The sequence below is a fragment of the Trichoderma reesei genome (genome assembly GCF_000167675.1).
Source record: "Trichoderma reesei QM6a unplaced genomic scaffold TRIREscaffold_3, whole genome shotgun sequence".
In the NCBI taxonomy this organism is placed as follows: domain Eukaryota; kingdom Fungi; phylum Ascomycota; class Sordariomycetes; order Hypocreales; family Hypocreaceae; genus Trichoderma; species Trichoderma reesei.
In genome coordinates this window covers 622502-645316 of record NW_006711150.1, presented here as the reverse complement: position 1 = coordinate 645316, position 22815 = coordinate 622502, and the positions used below count along the sequence as shown (strand labels likewise).

At 51.2% G+C, this 22815-nt stretch overlaps 3 protein-coding genes across 3 annotated transcripts; 2 read left to right on the top strand and 1 right to left on the bottom strand.

Annotated features, from left to right (window-relative positions):
• Positions 1-351: 351 nt before the first annotated feature.
• TRIREDRAFT_2583 (uncharacterized protein) lies at positions 352-1130 on the top strand (the record flags this gene model as incomplete). The annotated part of the gene is made up of 2 exons (XM_006962426.1): positions 352-602; positions 665-1130. 2 exons carry the CDS (start codon positions 352-354, stop codon positions 1128-1130), a joined length of 717 nt encoding a protein of 238 aa, XP_006962488.1.
• Positions 1131-3780: 2650 nt separating this feature from the next.
• TRIREDRAFT_21595 (uncharacterized protein) lies at positions 3781-14397 on the bottom strand (the record flags this gene model as incomplete). The annotated part of the gene is made up of 3 exons (XM_006962450.1): positions 12968-14397; positions 12458-12849; positions 3781-3827 (listed from the first exon to the last, which is right to left on the bottom strand). Exons 1-3 carry the CDS (start codon positions 14140-14142, stop codon positions 3781-3783), a joined length of 1614 nt encoding a protein of 537 aa, XP_006962512.1. The 5' UTR covers positions 14143-14397.
• Positions 14398-18772: 4375 nt separating this feature from the next.
• TRIREDRAFT_120371 (catalase) lies at positions 18773-19776 on the top strand (the record flags this gene model as incomplete). Its single annotated transcript, XM_006962827.1, has 2 exons — positions 18773-18869; positions 18932-19776. The coding sequence occupies exons 1-2, from the start codon at positions 18791-18793 to the stop codon at positions 19774-19776; spliced, it is 924 nt and encodes a 307-aa protein (XP_006962889.1). The 5' UTR covers positions 18773-18790.
• Positions 19777-22815: the final 3039 nt, after the last annotated feature.

Below are 22815 nucleotides of genomic sequence, written 5' to 3'. Positions count from 1 at the left end.
TAGGTACCTACCTATCCACGTCTACATACAACAGGGGGCCAAGTCCCTGGAAAGACGCCACAGATCCCCCATACCGGGCTCAAGCCACACTGCACTCACTGTCCCTCTTCACTATCTCATCACCCCGCCACCCCTCCAACAGGGCAAATTAAATAAGCATTCCGACTACCGGCGCCTCCTGCTCTTATCAACTTTCACCCAAGTCAAGTCACCTCTACCAAGACTTGACAACTTCCTTTCGTTCCACCACGAAAACACCACAGAAGCAGATCCTCAAAGCATTCATTCCGCATGTTCAGCGGCCCTCTTTACCATTACGCTCCGCCACTTCCTCCTTCTCTCCAGCCCAAGATGATGTCCCTCACTGTTGGCGTCTTGGCCCTTCAGGGCGGCTTCTTCGAGCACATCGACCTGCTTCATCGTGCCGCCTCCGTCGTCTTTCCCTCGATGCGCCCCGAGGCTGTCTTCACGGCCATCGAGGTTCGCACTCCCGCGGATCTCGACAAGAGCGACGCCTTGATCATCCCCGGTGGCGAAAGCACCACTATTGCCTTTGTCGCTCAACAGTCGGGCCTCTTGGAGCCTCTTCGTGACTTTGTCAAGTAAGTCCGCCCTTTTCTTTACGTCTTAACATCATCATCTCCATACTGACCAGTACCAAAAGAGTCAAGAGAAAGCCAGTCTGGGGTACCTGCGCCGGCCTTATCCTGCTCGCAGAGCAAGCCAACGGCGCCAAAATCGGCGGCCAGGAGCTCATCGGCGGCCTCGACGTCGCCGTCGCCCGCAACCACTTTGGCCGCCAGCTCCAGAGCTTCCAGGCTACCATTCACCTTCCCTTCCTCGGCGAGAACCAGCCTGTCAACCAAGCTGAGCCGGTGGACGAGTTCTTTCCCGCCATTTTCATTCGCGCTCCGATAGTCGAGGAGATCCTGAATGACAATGTCGAGGTCCTTGCCACGGTCCCCCGCGAGGAAAAGGCCAAGCGCGGCTCTACCCTCGATGAGAAGGAGAAAGACGATGTCATTGCGGTTCGACAGGGCTCGATTGTCGGCATGAGTTTCCATCCCGAGCTCACTGAGGATCCTCGCATCCATGTTTGGTGGCTCAGACATATTCTGAGCACCATGTGATTGATCTACTGCTTTCTAGTGGTCTATTACAAGCATCATGGCGTGGCATTTGTTCTTGTTTTTACATTCTGATTTTCGTTTTAAAGCTTCACACAAGCTCAAGGGTTACAAAGGGGTTCAAGGGTTTCAAAGATATCTCAAGTCTTCACATAGACGCATAGTTACGGTAGCATCCGGCGTCCAGACGTTCAAATAAAGGCGTTCAACTCACTACCCATGCAAATCAACTCCAAGTGACTTGCTTCAGCAAAACACATGCAGAGTAAATCAGTCCCTCTCTTCTATACATGCTACTATCAATTCTTCATTGCAGTGTCGTAATTTGGAGGATCCCCCGAGATTGGGACGGGCATTCCCAGAGCCTCGTAGATCTCACTCTTGCCAAGTGCCCTTACGACATCCTGCACCTCTGGCGCATGGACATCAGCTCCAGCCTCCTTCAGCAGGCGTACCATGTCGTAGTCAAGCCTCATGAGTGCTTGCACAAGCGGCTTGACGCCATGCTCTCCCACACTGTAATTTGGATCCGCCCCGTAGTGTAAAAGTGCCTCAGCGAGATCCTTTCTCCCATGATCAATGGCATACTTGAGCAGGGAGTCACCGTTCTGCATCGTAACCGTCGTCTTCGCCCCGTTTTGTAGCATGAGCGAGATGATTTCCGAGAGACCTGCCTCTACGGCGTAGCAGATGGCAGGCATCTTGCTGAAGCCGTCTACCACGTCCGCCTTGGCCCCCTTGGAGAACAGGTGACGCACAATATCAATCTTCTCCTCGGTCGAAATTCGAGAGCTCTTGATGGCGAGCAAAAGGACGGGTTGCGAGTGCCAGTCTTTGGTATTTGCATCCGCGCCCCAGTCGAGGAGCAACTTGGCCGTCTTGAGCCTTCGGTTGCCAATCTCGTCTGCAAGCAATGGCATCCCCGAGATGGTCTTGCCATTGGGGTTCGCGCCCCTTTTAAGGAGCAGCTCTGCCATCTCGTAGTCCTTCTTGTTGAGGGCCACGGCGAGGAGGGTCTGGCCTGAGATATCTTTCGACTTGATGCTTGCACCGTGATCGAAGAGCAGCTCCACGAGATCCCTGTTTTTCTTCCGTACGGCATGCGCAATGACAACTTCGCCACTGATGTTCTTTGTGTTTGCGCTACAACCTTTCTCGAGGAGGAAGCGAATCCCATCCAGGTTTCCAGATTGGACAACTTCGACAAAGTATGCTTGTCCAGAAACGCTCTTCTCATCCACACTCGCCCCTTTATCAATGAACATCTTGGCAATCTTGAGGCTGCCCACCGAGGCAGCGAGAAACAGGGGCGGCATGCCTGACCAGCCTGACCCAGAGGTACTCGCCCCCGAAGCCAAAAGCAAGCGGGCTGCGTCTTCCTGATCATTGAGTATGGCACATTGAAGGGCGTTTTTGCCGTTTTCGTTGCGGCCGTTGATGTTGGCGCCTTGGGTGAGGAAGCCTGCAATTTGTTGAATGTCCCCGATGGAGGCGGCTTGGCAGAGGGCGGAGACAAAAGGGCCTGGTTGGGGGGTGAGGGATTGGGCGAGTGCTTTGAAGGAGCTTTTGAAGACGGAGCCCCATGAGAAAGCGCTGGATTGACTGGGTTGAGGAGTTGAGGAAGATGGTAGTGTTGTTGTTTCAGCGGAAGATGGCATTTCGGGCTCGGGTGCGGCGCTGTATGGAGGTGGTTCGGCAGGTTCGGCTTCGGACAGGGCGGTGGTGGATGAATTAGGCTGAGCTTTGCTTCCGGATGCCTGAGATGGCTGGTTGATGTCTAGAAGGATGCTCCTTTGAGCTGTTGAGGCACCAGAAGCATGGGGTATTTGGCTGGTGAGATTGCTCGACTGCAGGTGTGCGAATCTCTGCTCCTGCTGGGATTTGTCCTCACTATTAGAGCAGAGATCAGCCAAAGCGCTCTCATCTGAAGGCCACGGTTCACTTACATCTTCACAATGTCCACCGTGGATTCCAATAGCCTGCTATTTGCCATGACCGCCTGGTAATAGGCCACCACGAACTCGACATTCAGACACTCGATAGTATCCGGCTGCAGTCGCATCAACTGCTTATACAGCACCGTCATCATCCCATCGCAGCTCGTCAAATGCTCCTTGAGTCCATCTTGGACCAGCATCGCCACCGTGGAAGTGACAAGAGCGGCATCCAGCTGAGAAGCCCGCTGGTTGAGCTCCTCCAACGCGCTGGCCAGCGACGTTAACACCGGCAAGACATTGCGATGGCTCGGGCCGAGCGCTTCGACCAACGATCGGAGCTCGATCGCGCTGGAAATTGCCCGCTGAGAGATGCCGGAGCAGAGAGTTGTGAGGGAGCTGATGGAGCGGCCGTCCATGGCTTGCGAGTATGCGGGCTGGGTGTGCCGCTTCGTCGTCGTATGTCTTCCGCGGGGGTTTCTGGGGAGACAAGAGGCCTCTTTCGAATAAGAGTGGTCTGTTATAGCTGCCGGTTCTCCGATTGTTGTTGGCGCGCAATCCTTCAAGCCGGGAATAAGCCTGCGATTACAGGTAGCCTCTTAAGAGCGTCTACTTCCGTCAATCAACGTTCTCTCCGCGTCTATGAGATGCGAATGTTTGGACAAGAGGAAGACGTCTTATTGATTTCCATCGGCTTGTCGCTCTTTTTATTACTTCTTTCACGCGCGGCTGAAGGTGGGCGGCCTCGTAGGCGCTGACGCAGCCTCTCGATTGTTGCGTAACGGAGCCGGGGTCGTTTCTTAGCATCTAGCCAGCATTAGCCTGAGAGGTTTCCAACAGCGCATGGGCATTCGCTTGCACTTACTGCCATCTTTGCGTTCGCTTGACGGCAATTTTCAAAACGGACATTGGGCATTCATCGGATTTGGGTCGCCCAGGGTTAGGGTTGAAGAGAGAAGTTCCAAGTAGTAGACTCAAGGCAAACGGCCAAGTACCACCTGGTCGAGCCGGCAATCCGTGTAGCTTGTGTGATGCGCTCATGTGTCCCGCGAGGCTGCAGATGGGTGTGACTACGCTTATCAACCAGCCAAGCAATTATGGAGTAGAGATGCCCCGACACCTCTAGCCCTGCAGGTGTCCGGGGTGGAATGGAATGGCCCGCTCCGTCGTTTGACTGGAGCTTTCGCTGCGAGTGAAGGAAGGCCATCTCGCGGTTAATCGCGACCCCTGTCATGGTTGCTCAGCCCTCCACAGCCACAATTCTTCTCGCCCTGTGCTTTTGGTGCGAATGGGATGGACGGACTACCACATGGAGCGGGTAGACATGGACATATTGTTACTTGCCTCACTTGGACTCTGTTTCTTGAGCCAAATGAAGTCCAATCAAGGAAATGATGATGCCATTTTCCGTGGGCACAAACGCGATATTGATCCAGTCTGCCGCACTTTATAAATCGTCGCTCCTGGGTTCATTTCATATACTACCACAGCGGACAAAACTGACCTCATGTTGAAGTTATATTGTGTAGCTCTATAGACGATGTAGATGGGTATATACTCCACTCAGAGGCCGTATACACACACAGATCTCCATTCTCCACGCCATTATTATACCAAGCATATATCCAAAGACATGTCTCTACTCATCCCCCTTGTTTACCTTGGACCACATATCATCAAGAGTCTTCTTCTCCGCCATTAAGTCGCAGTTGCTCACTCCCCATTTGTTCTTATACAGCTTCCGCCCATCCTCCGCCATCTCCCACCAAGCAACCTGAAAGCCCGCGGGATCATACGTCCACGGCTCTCCCTTTCCTCCCTTCTGCATATTCTGCCATGTATTGCGGCCCTTGGAGTTGCTCAGCTTCTCATCCTGAATCTTCTGTAGCTCTTCCCTAAGAGCCTTGAACCGTTCAGAGTTCGGCGCGTTATCGTCCGTAGCATTCGTCGAGTCGCCATTCTTCGTTGGTGAAGGGGGGAAGAACTTTTCCTCAGGATTGTCTACAATGTCAGCTACATCCCAAATATGTCCCGCATTGACACCATCAATCTTGTAACCCATCATCTTGAGTCGTCCATAAGCATCGCAGTCTGTGGCATAATAGGGAATGAACACGTCCCACTGGCCAATGTGCCTCCATGCCTCGACGTTGACTAGAGTGAGGTAGTCAAAGTTGAAAAACTTGACGGCCCATTTGCTTTCGCCCGACATGCGAGAGGACTCGGCATCGTCGAGAATCTTCAGAACACGTTCGTAGAAGGAAAGGTAGGGCGTCTCCTCTTCGTGGCTGAGGATTCCGACATCCATGTGGCTCCAGAAAAAGTAGGGCCAGTGACGAGCCATGGCTACCCTGATCAAGAAGTTCTGTATCTGGGCAAAGTTGAGAAGCACCGATGTCTGTAGTATCGAAACGCCGTATCGGTATCGGAACAAGTCGTAGTCGAGGAAAAAGGGGTTCGACTGCGAAAGCAGCTTCAGGTTGTTGGCATCGGCTGTACCGCTGTTGTCAACGATGATGATGTCTTCTCTTGGCCATCCACTGGCGATATATCCGAGGACTGTTTGTCGCATCATCGCATTGTTCCTCGTAAAGGGAATAAAGAGCGGTGTTTTCGGTCGGTGGCGCGGAGGCTCGTTGTACGATGCGACAAGGGGGAAGAAGTTGTTCCCCTGAGCAGGAAAGTACGTTCCAAAATCGAAGAATGATTCTCCCAGCACAGGTGTAGTCTCCCGTTCCTTGTTTGACGAGAACATGGGGATGATGGAGTCGGAGTATGAGAAGGATTGTCGGGAAAGGCTGGTGACGCGAGACGGGTCGATGAGCTTCACCAGGACGATGGCGGCCGCGGCCACTCCGAGAAGGAGAATGGCCAACTTGAGCCGAGGATGCAGCCGCGATTTGCGAGCAGAAATTCTTGTCTCGTCATCGCCATCTTCTTCGTCTGTGGGAAAATGATGGAGGCGAAAGGATCCAGCCTGAGCAGCAATCCAGCCCGACCTGCGGGAAAAGGACGAGATTTTCGAGAAGATGGCGCCAACAAACGAAAGTAAACCCATCTGAGCAACTTTTGACAAGTGAAAAGAATTAGGGATGATGGCAAGATTTTCGAGCAAGGAAGCTAGGTAGAATAAAGGAGGATGGTAAAGTTGCTCAAGCTGAGGTAAGAAGGATGTTGATAGGATGAAAACACGAGCCCTTTCGGCTTTCTAGACCCCATTATAAAGCCATAAAGCCGCCACCTCACGATGCCTCCCTACACCATCTCTGACTCGAACATCCAAGGTTGGTCAAAACGGCTAAAGCCCATGCTCGTTGTCTACCCAGGGAGGCGGTCTATCCTGCCGTCTCTCGTATTGAAGGGTCCAACGCGGGCAATGCATCGGGATGGGTCTGTTACGCGTCCCAACAGGTTTTTCATGGTCACTCCTAAGAGATTCCCATGGTTACTTGCGCTTCTGATTCTTTGTACGAAGACTGGATACTACTCCCATGGCTTACAGTAGAGACTCAGGTAAAGGTGAATCCTTGCAGACGTGTTATATCACCATAGTTACTCCTAAAGCTTCTGCTTTGCACACGCTGGATTTCGCTTTACGCGTAGATGTTGTCACCTTCTTTCCCGCTGCCCGCAATCATTCCCATCTTCCCTCGTAGAAGTAAAAATGATTAAAGAAAGGGCTCGTCTATGGGCTCAAGATTTGCATGAGAAGTCAAATGAAGTAATATATCCCACTCTATCACAAGGACGAGCACTGCAGCTGTGAAAACTACATCGTTCTCGCAGTATCTCACTTACCTGAGCTTCGACGCCAGAGAGCTTTCTGTCTGTATATGGGCAGGCTTTGACAAAGCTGGGCCATGCTGTTGGTTGAAGGGCCATGAGTTAGTGCGAAATACTTGTCAGTTCTTTGGAATCACGACCTAGATCTTGCAGTCTGAGGTTCTCGTATCAAGCCTCAACTTTGACTGCGCCTCAACAAAGGCCCGGTCTCGACAGCACAACAAAATCAGGCCTTCATATTCAGCCCTCATGATATCAAAATACAGCAAATCGCATTTTGATGTTGACGACGTCTGACACAAAAAGCGGTATATTATTGGTTGTTGAATTGTGAGGGAAAGTTTTGACAATGTGGAGCAACGGGGCTCCTACTAGCATAGCATACAATGACATGTAGTGTATGTACCCTCCTAAGCATTGCATCGATTTTTCCGCCTATCTGGATGAATGTAATGGACTTCATCTCGAAGAATCTGATCTATCCATTGGGGGTGGCTTGGTGCAGCGAACCTCGTCTGTCGGGCCTGGGGCTGTGCAGCAATACGAGATCAAGGCCCCATATCTCTCGATTTTAAGCTACCTCGCTGTTTCACATCTGCAGCTCAGTGAGAACCTTAAGCTACATGTCTAATAATAGGTCTGTTTCGACAACACCGCCTCTTGAAAGTTGACAGATGGACACATGAATGTGCTGCAGCTGAATGACACAGAATGCCGGGCATGTCAAGGTTTGGGATGGCAGTTGTTTCCGGCTAGAAGCGGAGCAGTGGTCTAGATCCAGCAGTCAGCCCGACTGTCTCCCCTTTCTTCAACGTCCAGATGGAGGCGATGAGTAATGTTCCGCCTCCAGCCATGTCTGACTAGACTCTCAATTGGTGACATTCCCACTATCACGACCTCGATGCTGCGGCTTTTGCACAGTCGTTTCCCCAGCCCGGCATAACTCCACACATTTGAAACAAACATCATCACACCCACTCGCTTTCACGAGCTAACCGCTTTCCCTTCGGATGTCCTCGTACAAACGGGGTGGTGACGTCGAGTGAAGAAGGGTGCCATGACCTCGAGCCCATTCAGGCCTGACCTTGAGCGGCAAAGGATGCTTGTGCCTCGGAGAGACCAGTTCATACCCGTTCACTTGCTAACGACATCTTCTACAGCACAGATGACCTTTGATCGATACCAAGAATCACAGGCAAATCCACGACGAGCTCTCAGGCTACGGTTCATCCACACTTCCCAGACAAGAAGAGTTCAGCAGGGAAGAAGGCCCCTGCTCCTACCTTCTGTCGGAGTCTACTTCGATGAACACCTTCTCGACTCCGTATCCGCATGCTACAAGCTACAACACCTACATCTATGGCTCACACAAACGTGGCAAGACTTTCTCGGCCCGATTCCCGGTGTTCCTTTGAGGCCAGACTGTCATTGCTGGGACAAGTGTCACCCGGGGGGGATAAGCCATGGGGAGACGCCGGCTGTTCGTCCCTAGTTCACCTCCACGTCAAGGATCCTATTCGACGACTAAAGGATGAAGCCACCTCGTTTGGGCTGTCCACAGCTTTAGTGGGCATGATGCGGAGGACTTTAACCTCGAAAAGGGGTGTTACTTGGTTGAAGATACGGTTAGCCGTTGGTGTGGGCTACCAACGGGCGGCTGTCCGCGGACGTCACCCCCCTGAGTTGACGTCGGTGATTTCCTATTCAAGAAGCGGTTCGAGGATCACGAGAAGCGTGTGAGTGATGTCTTACGGCCATGGTGATGTACGTTGGCAGCTTTTGAAGCGTACCAATGTACTTGCTTAGGAAAGTTATTCCACCACAGCCCTTGAATACCTCACCGTATACCAGTGAAACTTTGCTAGACTGGGCGGTAAAGTGGCCTTGAGGCACAAGACATGGCACACGCAGCTATCCGCTGAGAGAATTATGTCGGATCAAATACTACCCGTGGACGGAGAAACGGGATGATGAGGTAGTTGTGGCTACCGACAGGCTGGCTGATGACTGTTGTCGAAGGGGTCAAACGAAGTCCACTGCCTTTTGCTCCCGCAAATAATCTTTCGAAAATGCTGGTGGGAATTCTGCCTTGTTGCTGAATGTTGTCGGTCAGATGACTCTTGGATGGTGCATGAGCCAAAGTACTCACCATGCCGCGATTTCTTTTAATGTACGTTGACTCGTCAGTTCAGCAGAATTGGTTCCTTATTATTCTCAGGGTCTCAGCTCTGCAAAAGCTGGTAATTTATCGAGAATTAGGTAGGGTCCGATATCCCATACCATGGACGATGATCACTAACATTGGACATCATCCATAGATATGAAGCACGCGCCATACGATATGCCCAACATACACGACTCACGATGAGTATGCGAACCAGAAAAGATATAAGTCGCAAATACAATTAGAATATACGAAGCTGAGAGAATGACTGGGGAAGACATGCGTTGAAGGCGAGACAGAAAATCGCAATGCTCTCATTCACGCAGAAAGCTGTGGATGCTGGCTTTATAGAGCTTTCCTACGAACACTAGACAGTCGAAATGAAGGAATATCTCTTGATACAAACGATTGGCAAAGCCATCATCCTGATAGCCGGAATGATTCTAGTTGGGAGATTCATTCGCAGAAGAATCAAGCCCATCGCAATGGCACAGTACCATGGCTCAAGCAGGCACCTGGAGGTATCGAAAGCATCGAGACCTAGCAGCACCTGTGCGAAAGAATCTCCCTGCACCGCAGCTCCTCGAGCTCACATTTTGTGGCTACAGGAACAAGGACGGTGCAGACACTGACAGAGGAAGATGGAAGGTTGGCTCTGATTAGGTAAGGGGTTCTGGCCAGGGGCCATGAAGAAGTCGCGACAGGCCTTGGTCCAGCCATAACCTTTCCCTGGAAGAAACTTCCTCTTGAAGAGGACCTCCCAACCGACTGCCTCCTCCCAAATGTTTTTCCCTTCATACATCTACCTAATCGACCTACTCTGCCGTCTGTTCGTCCAACTGTCATCACGCAACCGCCTCGCAAAGGCGCAGCTACGTTTGGCGGTGACGGCAGAGATTCTTACAGCTCGTTTCTCTGACAGGGTCCAGCTCTCCCATCTTTTCTGAGCATCGATCGCTACTTTGTTTGAAGACACAACACCAAATGCTTCGCAGACTGAGACCATAACATTACATCCATCTGGTCTCTAGTTCCTCTTGGGTTACCATCTGCCTCATCGCAGACTCGACGCCATGTTCGGCAACAAGTGAGTGTTGACCTGGCGGGTTAGAGGCCCAAACAAGCACAATAGACACCCTTTCCTAGATCCATGCCTCCCCATTCTTGCATTGCCTTTACCATGCTGACGAGCGGTTTTGTCAGGTCCATCAAAGTCAAAGGCGCCGACTGTGGCTTCGATGCCTTTTTCCTTGCCATCATCACCTCCATCGGCGGCTTCCTCTTCGGTTACGATATCGGTCAAATCTCAGGCGTTCTCTTGTACAATGACTTCAATTACCGGTTTCTCTGGGGCGGTACCGCGACGGTCAAATCCCTCCTTGTCTCCTTCATGGGTGTTGGCTGTCTCTTTGGCTCCTTGATTGGCGCATAGTGAGCAGCTTCATCCCCCTCTGTGTGTGTCGTTTTGTTCAGGCGCTTAACAAAAGGTTTAATAGTACATCGGATTTCCTCGGACGGAGAAAAAGCATCGCATTGGGGGTGGCCGTGTACATCGTGGGAGACATTGTTCAGGCCACGGCAAAAGAGAGCTGGATCCATATCACCACAGGGAGATTTGTCTCTGGCCTCGGCATGGGCAATCTCTCTGTCGGCGTCCCGATGTTTCAGGCCGAATGTGCTCCCCGGGAAATCAGGGGCGCCGTTGTTGCTTCCTACCAACTCCTGATCACCATTGGAATACTCTTCGGCAACATCGTCTGCTACAATATGCGAGGCCTTCAAAACGACAGCTATTCGTGGCGCATCATCATCGGCATGGGCGCCGTCTTCTCCTTGCCGCTTGAACTTGGCATCCTCTTCGTTCCAGAATCCCCGAGATGGCTAGCTGGCAGGGACAAGTAGGAAGAAGCCCGCCGATCGCTGTCACGACTTCGCGGCAAGATCCACGATCAAAGCAATGTCATTGTCGAGAACGACATGCATGAAATGAAGGAAGTCTTGTCCCTAGAGCGCCAGACCGGCAGAGCCTCCTGGATCGAATGCTTCTCTCGCAAGGCCAAGGTTCCCAAGACACGATATCGTACCCTCCTAGGGATGGGCATCCATTTCTTGCAGCAATGGACAGGAATCAACTACTTCTTCTATTATGGCGCGACCGTCTTTGCATCAGCCAAGATCAAGGATCCTCTCATGACGCAGTTGATCCTCGGCTCCGTCAATGTTGCCACGTCGTTCTTGGGGGTTTACTTTGTTGACAAGCTGGGTCGTCGATGGCCTCTTATACTTGGCGCAGCATGGCAAGCTCTGTGGTTGCTGATTTTTGCCTCCATTGGCGCCGTGAGTCGCCGGGACGAATCGTCGCCCGCCTTTGGCATTGCCATGATTGTAGCGGCATGCATGTTCATTGCTTCATTTGCAGCCACTTGGGGTCCCATTGCCTGGGTTGTCATGGGGGAGACGTTTGCTCTTCGGACGCGTGCCAAACAGGCTTCATTAGCCACGGCAGCTAACTGGATGGGTAACTGTAAGACGTGCCACTATATGGTGTATATCGAGCATGAAGAGGACGTCACTGACAAGTGCTACAGTTTTGATTGGGCTACTCACTCCCCACGCCGATGGCGCCATATCTTACTCATTTGGCTTCATCTTAGCCGGCATGAATCTCATCGCCGTCGCGGTTGTTTGGCTCTTCTTGTACGAGTCTTCTCTGCTCAGCCTGGAGAGCGTGGACATCATGTACAGCATCCAGGACCTTTCGCCGTGGGAGAGCGCCCACTGGGTGCCTCCGGGATACCTCACGCGTCTGACTCGAGACGAGCAACACTTCCGCGACGTCGATATCAAGTCTGCGGATCTTTCTGAACTGACACAGGAAACGGTGGAGTTGGCGAGCAAAGATGGCAGCGAGAAGCCTGATGAGAAGAATGCCCAAGGACCGCCGATGGAGATGGAGACCAAGAAGGACAAGTGCGGCATATGCTGAGAGCCAGAGTTTCGCCTTACACCTATACAGTAGCTCTACCAATAGTCATTAGAGAGTCATGCTTCAGAAGTAAACATTACAAACGCCTTGCTCGGTCATCTCATATGGGTCCGTGTCAACGTCATAGTTCGTGATATACGAAAAGGATGGTATCATTATCGCTCTATGCCTCCGTGTGTATGCCAGGAGTAATGTGCTCGCTATCTATTACATTAGATGTCCATAAGACAAGTATGCTATGCTGTCATGGTCGTTTTTTCTTTCGTGTTCTCGATTTTAGTTCAAGGGTTTTCCTCCGACTTCACCTTTTCCGTAGAAGCAGATGCTTCAGTGTGCTCGGGAGCACCCTCTCGTTTATGCTCGGGTTGCTTCACGTCAGTATTCTTCTCCCCACCCTCATCTCCAGCAACGGTACTTGAACTCGACGACTCATCCGAGTCTACTGAAGCATCCTCGGAGGCACCCTCCTCCGGATCCTCGAGCACGACAGGCGCAGGCCCGGTCTCGACGTCGTCCTTTTTGTCGGCGGGCTTGCGGCCCTTTGGATTGAAGCGGCTGCGGGCGCGGATGGCGGCGCCGTACTTGTAGAACATGAAGGGGATGACGGCGAGGGCGGCGGCGACGCCGCCAACGAGGGAGCCGCCGCCGCCGACGCCGAGGGCGTGGAACATCTGGAGGGTGAAGAGCGGGGCGGCGGCGCCGCAGGCGGAGCGCATGATTGTGTTTGCGGCGATGGCGGAGGCGGCGTACATGAGGTAGGCGTCGACGAGGTAGTTGAGGAAGCCGACGAAGAGGAGGAGGAGGGCGGTGGAGAGGAAGCCGCCGGCGATGGTGGGGACGATCCAGTGGACGGAGCTGGTATGGGTGAGATTTTGTCAGCATTTCTTTGCTTTTATTTTTGTGTAGGTGAGAAAAGAGATGAGAAAGGAACAGATGAGGAAGGGAAAGGGGGATATGGAGAGGAGGAACGTACTTGAAGTTGGCTGTCCATGCGAACCAGAACATGGCGACTGCAAAGGTGATGCCGCCGAGGATTGCGAGGGGCAGACGGTCTTCGGGAGTAAATTCGTGGAGTTGTCTCTGTCCGGAGTCGACCTTTTTCTGTTGGCGACGGCTGTCAAAGACGACGATGATGCCGCCGAGCATGGCTCCGAGAACAGTGCCGATCAGGGGAAGCTCGCCCACGCCAGAGTTCCAGCCGCGCATCTCTTGGAAGACGATGGGGTAGATGGTGAAGAGCATGTAGAGCAGGGTGTACACGACGGAGAGGTAGATGGCAATGAGGAACGAGATGGGGTCGAAGAGAATGATCCAGGGGCGGGTGAGGGCGACCTTGTAGACGCTCACAAAGTTCTGGTGGCTGTCCTCGATCTGAGCCCTGACATTCTCGTACCCCGGGATCTTGGCCTTGCGGATGCGCTTGGCCTTGTGGCGCAGGACGGTGGGCGCATGGGTCTCGGGGATGGTGAGCATGAAGATGGCGGAGGCGCCGCCGAGCATGAGGAGGACGTAAAAGGTCCAGTGCCAGTCCTTCTTGAGCTGGAGGAAGCCGGCGATGATGGGGCCGAGCGAGGGCCCGATCCAGAGCATGGCGGCGAAGCCGCCCATGGCGTTTGCGCGCTGGATGGGGTTCCACAGGTCGGCCAGGACGCCGGGGCCGTTGCTCAGGGGCGCGGAGACAAAGGTGCCCGTGAGGAACCGGCCGACGAGGAGACTGCCGAAGTTGGGGGCGAAGGCGCAGAGGAAGTTGAAGGCCAGGTAGGCTGTGAAGGTGCAGTAGAAGATCCATCGGCGGCCGTAGAGCTCGCTCAGGGGCGCGAAGATGAGAGGGCCGGCGCAGTATCCGAGCAGGAAGACGGTGATGGTGAGACCGGCAGCCTCCATGGATACGTGGAAGGACTCGGCGATGGACTCGAAGCAGCCGCTGGGGGCGCTGGACGCAAAGGTGGCGTTCATGACGAGGAAGACGGTCGCGATGGTGATGAAGAAGCGGCGGGTCATGGACCAGTTTCGGGGGTTCTCGACGTCACCGGGAGCGAAGTCGACGTAGCCATGTTCGTTGAGGTAGGGGGGCTCATTGTGCTGAAGGTCCTTTGTGCGGTACGGCTTGTTGACCGGCCGCGAGAGGATGCGGGTGAGGGCACCCATGGTGAGTGAGCGCTGGCGGAAGTGTGATGGAGTTTTCGCTCAGACTTTTGCTCTTCTTTGGGATGTGTTTTTATGAGAAGCAATGTTGATTATAAGATTTGGTATCGGATTATCGAAGTCGTATTTTGAACCAATGTATCATATCGACGTCAAAACTGTGCTCTGGGAGGTTGAATCACAGAGAGTGATATCCTTCTCCTTCCTTGCTCCTCCTATATCTTTGAATCAAGATCCTAGAGCTCAATATGCTCAGTCTGAAGATTCTATGCGTCACTGCTGGTTCCAGAAAGCCGTCCTCAAGCTCATCAAAATGGGAGGGGACCGGGAGAGATGATGTCCAGTTTATACGAAGAGGCGGGTGAGAAGCCACGGGGAATGGGCATGGGACGAGCGCCACAACCGTATTTAACAAAAGGAAAAACCGCGAATGACTTGAGGATTCATCACTCCTTTTTGATTAGTTTTCCACCTTCTCTCTCGGCCACGTCGTTGGCTGCTCCATCCTTCGCGCGTCGGGTTTAAAGGAGGCCGGCCCGCGGCCTAACGAGTGTGCTAGATGGTGCAAGTTTCGTCCCAGTTCGGAAATAACAGCAAGATGGCGGCACTGGGTCCCCGGGGCTCCGGTTTTTTTCTCTTCCTTTTCTTTTTTTTTCCTCGCCTTTTGTTTGTTTAATGGAGCCGATCGCTGAATTATGGGACGCGGAAAGAGAGGGCTGGATCGATGGCGTATTCGTGCGGTTGTCTTGCCCTTTTCCCGGTGGGAATGACCAGGGTCAAAAGCCCGGAGGAGGAGGAGGAGGAGGAGGAGGTATGTCGTAGTAGTCTGTATCGTGCCGTCGAACTGTTGCGTTGCTTCGATGTCGAACTTCAAAATCGGTGAATCAGCTCGAAATCGGTGAATTCGCCGTACTCAATCCTGTACAGTATGTATAGGCGGGCCCATTGTCGAATGTCGCGCCCTATCTCTCGGAGAACAGATTTGGTTTCTATTACCAGCCATCACATGTCGCCACCAGACAATCCCACACTGTAGTAGCACCACCCACCACCACCCACCCACAGGGGACCCAGCAGGCCGAAGAGCCGGGCTGGGCTGTCGTCAAGATGCATGGTGGAACTGGCAAACGCTGGGACTGGCTGCTCTGTGCGCAGCCTGGTCGATAGTAGCCCACAGGTCCCATGCTGCTCCATCCAGGATGTGGTGGGACCTTGACGCTCTGATTGATTCATTCTCTGTGCCCAACGATCCTGCGGCTCCGAGCTGTCGGACGTAGGAACATTCGCCTTATGCCGTTGGAGCGTTGCGTTGCGTTGCCTGCTGCGTGTTGGTCGCTGGCCCGAGATCCTACCCAAATCTGCGAGCCGAGGAGATAACGTCCAGTGTGGTGGTATGGGTGATGAGATCCCTGAGAGATCGTCCCAAGCGCTTGGCACAAGTAGTCGTAGTAGTACATATCTGCAAACACGGCATATACACCCCTGGCAGCGGTCTCGCTTCGTTCGCCTCTCTTCTCTCCTCTTCCTCGCCTCGCCATCTTCTTGTGCGTCCGCCCTGTCTTGCCCGTCATTGGATTGCGTTATCGAAGCAAATCTTGGGTCTCCGTAGCATTAATTCCGTGCTCCACCCCCCTCTTTGCTTTGCTAGTAGTAGGTACTCGTAGCAGCGCTCCAACAAAATCGCTTCTCCAATTCTCCATCCGATCGCTTCCCAAGGCATTGCTCCATACTCGTACACGAGGGATCGCTCTCCCACATCCTCCGATTACTCAGCTTCGTCACTGATTTCAAATACGCCCGTCCATTGGGCCAATTCCCCGGATCGTGGTGTTTCTCGCTGTCCGAAGGGCACAGGATCGCAGCGACTGAGAGGGGGCGCAGCAGTCGGATGGGCAAGCATCGAAAGGCCTTCGGTTCATGAATAGGCGCCGCGCCGAATGGCGGAACTAGACGGTTCTTCTGGCTCGTATGTAATACGTTTATCGTTGGTTCGGCGTATTGATCAGAGAGATTCAGGCGGTGTTTTGGGTGATGCCGTGGGTGGCGCCTTTGTTTTCGCTGCGACAAGCCTGCTTGGGGTAAAGTGTCTACGGGGTCCGTCAATGTAACCCGGCTGGGCAGTTGTTCCGGTTCGTTCGTGGGACCAGGGTATCATTACCTGTACATAAGGTAGAAACGGTGATTTCAGCTCACTGTGATAATAACTGACAGAATAACAACTGACGATACCCTCGGACATACGAGAAGATATGCCAGGTGGACACCACCATTAATAATGCATCGTGCATACCTCATGGCCTTACTGCTCGTACAGAAAGGACAGGATCCATGCCATCCTACGATACCTATGGAACATTGACCGTGGTGTTTATTGCGTCATCAATTCAAGCTACCACGGGAGTGAATGCGCAACAAGTTCAATTGTCTTGATACTCAAACCACTTCTCTCTGGGAGATCATGGGTACTCCATGGCGCCATTTGAAGGCTTCGCCCTCCATATTTATCCAGTTTGTCAGGCTGCCAGGGTATAAGCGACATTCGTCTCTAGCTATTCAGATCCGCGTATATTCGTCTCGAGTCAGGTGTTGTTAGTGACAGCTCTGCTAGTGAACAGAATTCGCCTCGCCCATCTTAGATCCTGATTAGCCACCTCTGCCACCAACGTCCTCTTTTTTTATATTTTAATTTGCCCACTCAGATAGGTGGTAGTGAAAGATGAGTTTCCACACGTTGGTGCAAATGGGCTAATTAGCCCTTGATGCCGCTGACGTGCATGACTTTTCCGGACAAAGACCATAGGGTAGCATCACCGACCTGAACGGATGACGAATATTCCTCTCGTGTTGCGAGGCAACATCTCTTCAAAAAGAAAAAGAAAAAAAAAGAGAGAGAGAGAGAGGATAGAATGAATGCGTTGAACAGCTGTGTGGATGGGAGTAAATTCGCAGGCACCACTTGGCATTGTCTCTAATACCGAAAGATACCTCTGTCGTCAGTCAAGGTTCACCCAGAGCACATCCGGCCTTCCCGCAAACTTTACGGCAATACACTCCATATATGAACAGCTGCTGTTCTCCGTGACGAATATATAATCTTCAGAAGAAGCTTCACTTGCAATGACAAATGGGTAATATATATGGCAGCTATATGATCTTGCATTTGCTGCAAGAGAGTGGTGATTATGCAACAAGAACTTCCGGCTGCTTTCGTAAAGGCACAATCGAATAACCACAGAGTAACAAAGCTGGATTGCAATCTCATAGCAGCACGTTACTTGTAGCCATGGTACTATAGTAATCGAACTGACCATACAATAGAATGTTCGAAATACAGCCACGCAGTATTACAAGTGCAGCCACGCTTATCCAGCCACAGTACTGCCGGCCGCCATTGCCGAGATTCCATTTGGAATCTTTAAGGCCTGTTATTTTGCAGCAAATCTAGATGTAAGACGACTGTCGTTCAGCAAGTATGGAGTGCCTGTGTAATCATACCTTACTCTAGGTGACTTGGCTTCAACATTGCTAAACCTTGTTAGACACTGGCTTTACAGCTCCTAAGGCTCGCCGTACTGGTTGTTTGTTTTTTCATCTAGGTATCCTAGTGTTTCGGTTCGGTTCTGAAGGATGAGTATAGTCTTTTGTGAAGCTATCGATTGGGAGGTCGTTATATCGTATGTCTGAAATGAGAGAGATGTGTTGCGGCCCTTTTGTTGATATCGTATTTCCTATACAAGTTCCATTGACTCAGAGCGCTGCTACCTCCATTCTTGATCAATCGCTTTTGGTACAAAAGACTTGAGGCTGTAGCTTTCAATCCGAGTCACTCAACTCACAAGGAATGTATCTGAACCCTATCCAGAAATATATATCTGGAGCAACATGAATTGTCAGATTCGAGTTGTCTGTTTGGTAGCGTCCGCAGCTTGGCTTCTGCCTCCCCCCTCTATCGGGTTGCTTACCACATCACAGCCGTAAGCACGCACACAAAGGGTGAAAGTGGAAAGGAAACCCTCAAAAGACCATACTTCTGTGTAATCAAGCAGTTGGGGCCTCTTGACGAGTAGGGCAGGTACCAGCGACATACCTAATCTAGAAGCAACATAACCTTTCGCAAACTGCTGCAAGACCAATCAAAGAGGAGGTATTTGGAATCGTTCGAAATGTTGGCAAGCCTGCCTACCATGAAGTCGAATCAAACTCTGGCCTGTGCTCGAATAGCTTCTCCCCGCGTTACTGCTTTGACCAATGCTGTTGCTCCCATTGTCTTTCTGCCAAGGATATCATAACGTCAGCCTTTCTCGTGAGCAGAAGCCATCAATATGCGCCAGTAAGCGCTTAGGTCTTGGGCGAGCGAAGGAATGCATGTAGCGCGGCCTCCTTTTGCTTCCAGTCGCTGCACTTCTCCTCGGAAAAGCTTAAAATTAGCCTATCGAAAGGCGCACCCTTTTGTGTTGTTTCCTAACCGATAGAAGCGACAAGATTCAGAAACCCAAAGACGTGGCTCAACGTTACTCGTCAGCAAGAAGGCGTCAGCAGCAGTCGTCGAGGTATAAATATCATGATCCAGCTGCCAAGTTCTCGGGCGTAGAATGCTTCTGTAAGTGCAGTTGTCTGGAAATCATTGCACCTCATTGACGCGAATCATACAATGGCAGAGAAGCCGCTTCACCTCGATCTCATTGACACCCTCAAGGACGTCTCTGTCCGAGTTGACCATGTCCGACCCTGTATGTTGGCACATATAACAAGAGCAGCACACGATGCTAACAAGAAGTCTTTCTTGCGACAGCCCATGCCAAGGGCGTCTTCGTCATAGGTTCCTTTACCCCAACCAAGGAAGCCGGGCAACTCTCCACGGCGCCTCATTTTAACTCTCCCTCAACTCCAGTCGTTGCCAGATTCTCTCTCTTTACAGGTTTCCCTGACTTACCTTCCAACGACCCTCAAGCAGTTCCCCACGGTCTGGCTGTGAGATTTCTCATCGGAGACGGCGTAAAGAGCGACATTGTCTGTCATTCTACGCCCTTGTTTCCAGCAAATACCGGAGAGGGAGTCCTTGCCGTCTTCAAGGCTTTACGCGACAACATCGTGGAAGAGTACCTCAGCACTCATCCCGAAGCCATTCCCTTCTTCACAGAGGACAGGAAGACGCCAGAGCACTGGGGCACCCAGACATTCTACTCCATCAACGCCTTCAAGTTCGTCAACGCTGAGGGAAAAAGCGTGTTTGTCCGTTATCGCTGGGTTCCGGTAGCGGGGAGACACTTTTTGACTGAGAAGGAGCTGGAGGCCAAGGGGCCGAACTTCCTCTTCAATGAGCTACCGGAGGTCTTTGCTAAAGGACCAATTATCTTCAAGCTTGTAGCTCAGGTGGCGGAGGAGGGAGACGTCACCGGTGATTGCATGCAAAGATGGCCTGAAGACCGCAAGCTTGTGGAGCTCGGTGAGCTCAAGCTGACCAGGGTTGCGGACAAGCAGGATCTGCCCCCCCAGAAGGAGGCGATCTCATATAATGTCATTCCTGGGGTGCCAGGCATTGAGCCTTCGGATGATCCTATCATTGCGACTCGTGGGAAGGTGTATGCGACAAGTGGGCAGACTCGCCGGGCAGCTGAGATAGAAGCTGAAGCTTAGTAACTGGATCTGAATCGTATTGGAAGGAGAACAACTCACGATAGAGAAGGGTGAAAGTATGGAGGTGAGGGCATCGATATGGGTCTCTGTGCTTAATCCACGGAGCAAGAGAGTCCGATTACAGATATTATCTTGACACATTGTAATGATGGCATCTTCTCGAGAACAATCTTTGAGCAACTGTATATGATCTTCAAGTCCCCTTGAAAAAGCTCTTGTACTTCCCCTTCCATTATCCCAGTATATAGTATCCTCAAATGATATCTTTCATCGTTCGATTTCGTGGATATGCCTCGTCGCGGTCGGATTTGACTTGGACTTCATAAGTTAGTCCGGAATAGGACACAAGAAGAGAAAGAGGGGAGAATGTCATACTTTTGTTTGCTCAACCCCTGTCGGCATCCGTCAGCCACCCCATGCCTTTAGCTCCTTGGCAAGACTAGAAAGGGGTGATCATTATAGTATCACAATTGTCGAGGCAGACTGTGTTCACTCGCTTTTGACCTGGTTCATCTGCGTTAGGAAAACTGGTTAATTTGCGTGGGAAATAGCTCAACCTGACCTAGAATCAAGCGTTTTCATATCTTGTTACAAATGGTACTCTGAAGAAGTATGTAAAGATGTAGTAAATGTTGGTGGATGTACGCATTCATACGAAGGGAAGGGAGGCTGCAGATGCTAAGTAGCAAACGGACCTTGCCCTACGCTCCGTCCTTGCTTCGATCGCAGGAACTTCTCCATACATATATACTTATTCTTTGCGAAACCGAATTGTTGCATGTAAGAAAGAAGAACTGGCCAGGATTGACAGATCAATAGGTTCAGGGGTGAACATAGGGGGGGGGGGGGGGGGACTTACAAGTTTGTATCCCCGTGGGCGCCACCACCCACCACTCCTGATCCTGTTGGTCTCAATACTAAGGCTCTAAAAAAGGAGATAAACCCCAAGAAAATAAAACTTTGTATACCTCGGTCAGTGTCAGATAGAAGAATAGACTGTGCCTTACTTGGTAAGGATATTGAGTGAAAAAGTATTTTAGGAGACTGTGCGTGTCTGGTTACCCTTTGATTCCAGAAATTCACTCATACTGCCCTACCAAAAGATTGTGAGTAGATTCCCGTTCATGACAGGGGCGAGAGATCTGCCCAGTGAATAGCTCAAGGACATTGCCATCCTCAATCACAAGCTCAGGGGGAGTAACAGCTCAGAGAACCCTTTTGCAGCATCCATGAATGGGAATAGCAGTCAAATCTCATCACAGCTGTCTTGATGTAGAAGATGTAGAAAGCAAGAGAAGAAAGGACTTGCCAGATATGTGCTCGTAGGCACCACCATCCTCCACTTCCGCGCCAAAGTTCGAAGTGTTGCCAATCCCCAAAGATCCCTATTGGCTTCCATCCTTTATATATCGTATTCTTAGCAACCAGCTATGCCGAAATATGTGTGGGTATCAACTCTTTCTTATAATATCCGACTCATCGATCGGTCGGTCGGTCGGTCGGGTGATGTGCCGTTTCTCGATTCGCGGACGGGGACTGTGTCGGAAAATGTTTTGTCGGTTCGGAAGGGGGGATGGTCTGTTAAGTGAAAACGTTAGCATAGCGTTCGAAATGTCTATGAAGAGTCTATCAAAAGTTAGCACATGTTCAGGATAGACAAGTCAAGCATGGCATCTATAAGGAGATTCAACAATTGGCATCAAAGAAACTGAGGGGCGACTTAGCTGGTTGCTCTATAGTCGGCCGGCGTAAGGGTGGTCTATGGGACAACAGAAAGTTAGCATGGTGATTTCCGTTAAAGGCAGACGGGGAAGACTTAGCGGAATGATGGCTGGCAAAAAGTAAGCCGGGTGGGAGAGGGACGGCCTGATGAGGAACTAGAAGTTAGCATATATTCCGGACAAAAGATAAGTTCTGTCTATGTAATGTCAGTGTCATGTCTATCCAGGTGAAAGAGAGATGACTTAGCGAGAAACAACATGGTAAGAGTCCCAGTTAAGGGGAAGTGGTCTGGTAGAAAAAGAGAAGTTAGCATATGCTCTGCAAGTCAAATGTAAACATCTGTAGGGTCAGCATGTTATGTCTACAATAAGGAGCAGACTCCATGAACGTAGCTGAGTATTGCCTGGTGAGAGAGGTATGGCAGACACGCGAGTGAGGGAGGATGATCTGCAGGGCATAAGAAAGTTAGACAAAACTTGCATTACAAAGTTGGCTGTTTATAAAGAGTCTGCATGCTCTGTTGGATCAATAGCAGGGATAGGGTGGACTTAGCTGAATATAATGCGCCAGAGACAGGGGAAGACAAGGACGGAAGAGCCTGTGAGAAAGAGAAGGGTTAGCGAGGGTTTGTCAGGATGCACATACGAGTCTGTAAACAATTAGCATGTTAATCTCGCGTTAGTAGGATCACTGGGTTTACTTAGCTGGTCATAAGAGAGAGTAGATGGAATGGCTAGATAGGCGTTGGGCGGCGGACAGGAGGGGAGGAGGAGAGGAAGCCTGCAAGAGAAGGAAAGTTAGCATATAGTCATTAAAGAGCGTCATAAGCATCTATGTGTTGTCAGCAATATGTTATAGGCAGATCAAGTGGTATGACTTAGCTGATCTGATATAGCCAAAGCGAAACTGTGCCTACCACAAGTTAGTAAAGTTTGAATATTATAGGAGAGGGGGGAGACTTAGTCTTGTTTGAACAGCTACGACACATGGACGAAGGTGGGAAGGGGGATCTATGGAAGAATCAGTGTCAGCATGGGCTCGAGAAGAGGAAGGTAATTCTATAGAGGTCAGCAAGAGGTCCAAAAAAATAAGGGGAAGCGAATTTCAACTTAGCTTATCATAGTATGGCCAGAGCGAGAGGGAACCTACTATAAGTCAGTAACAGTTCTGTAAAATTGTGTTGGCAGGGAGACTTAGTCTTGAAGAAATACCGTGGAGGAAGTGGACGAGGGTGGGATAGAAACCTGTAATTAGAGAAATGTTAGCATGGGCTCGGAAAGAGATCAAGAATACCTATAGAAAGTCAGTATGATGAGT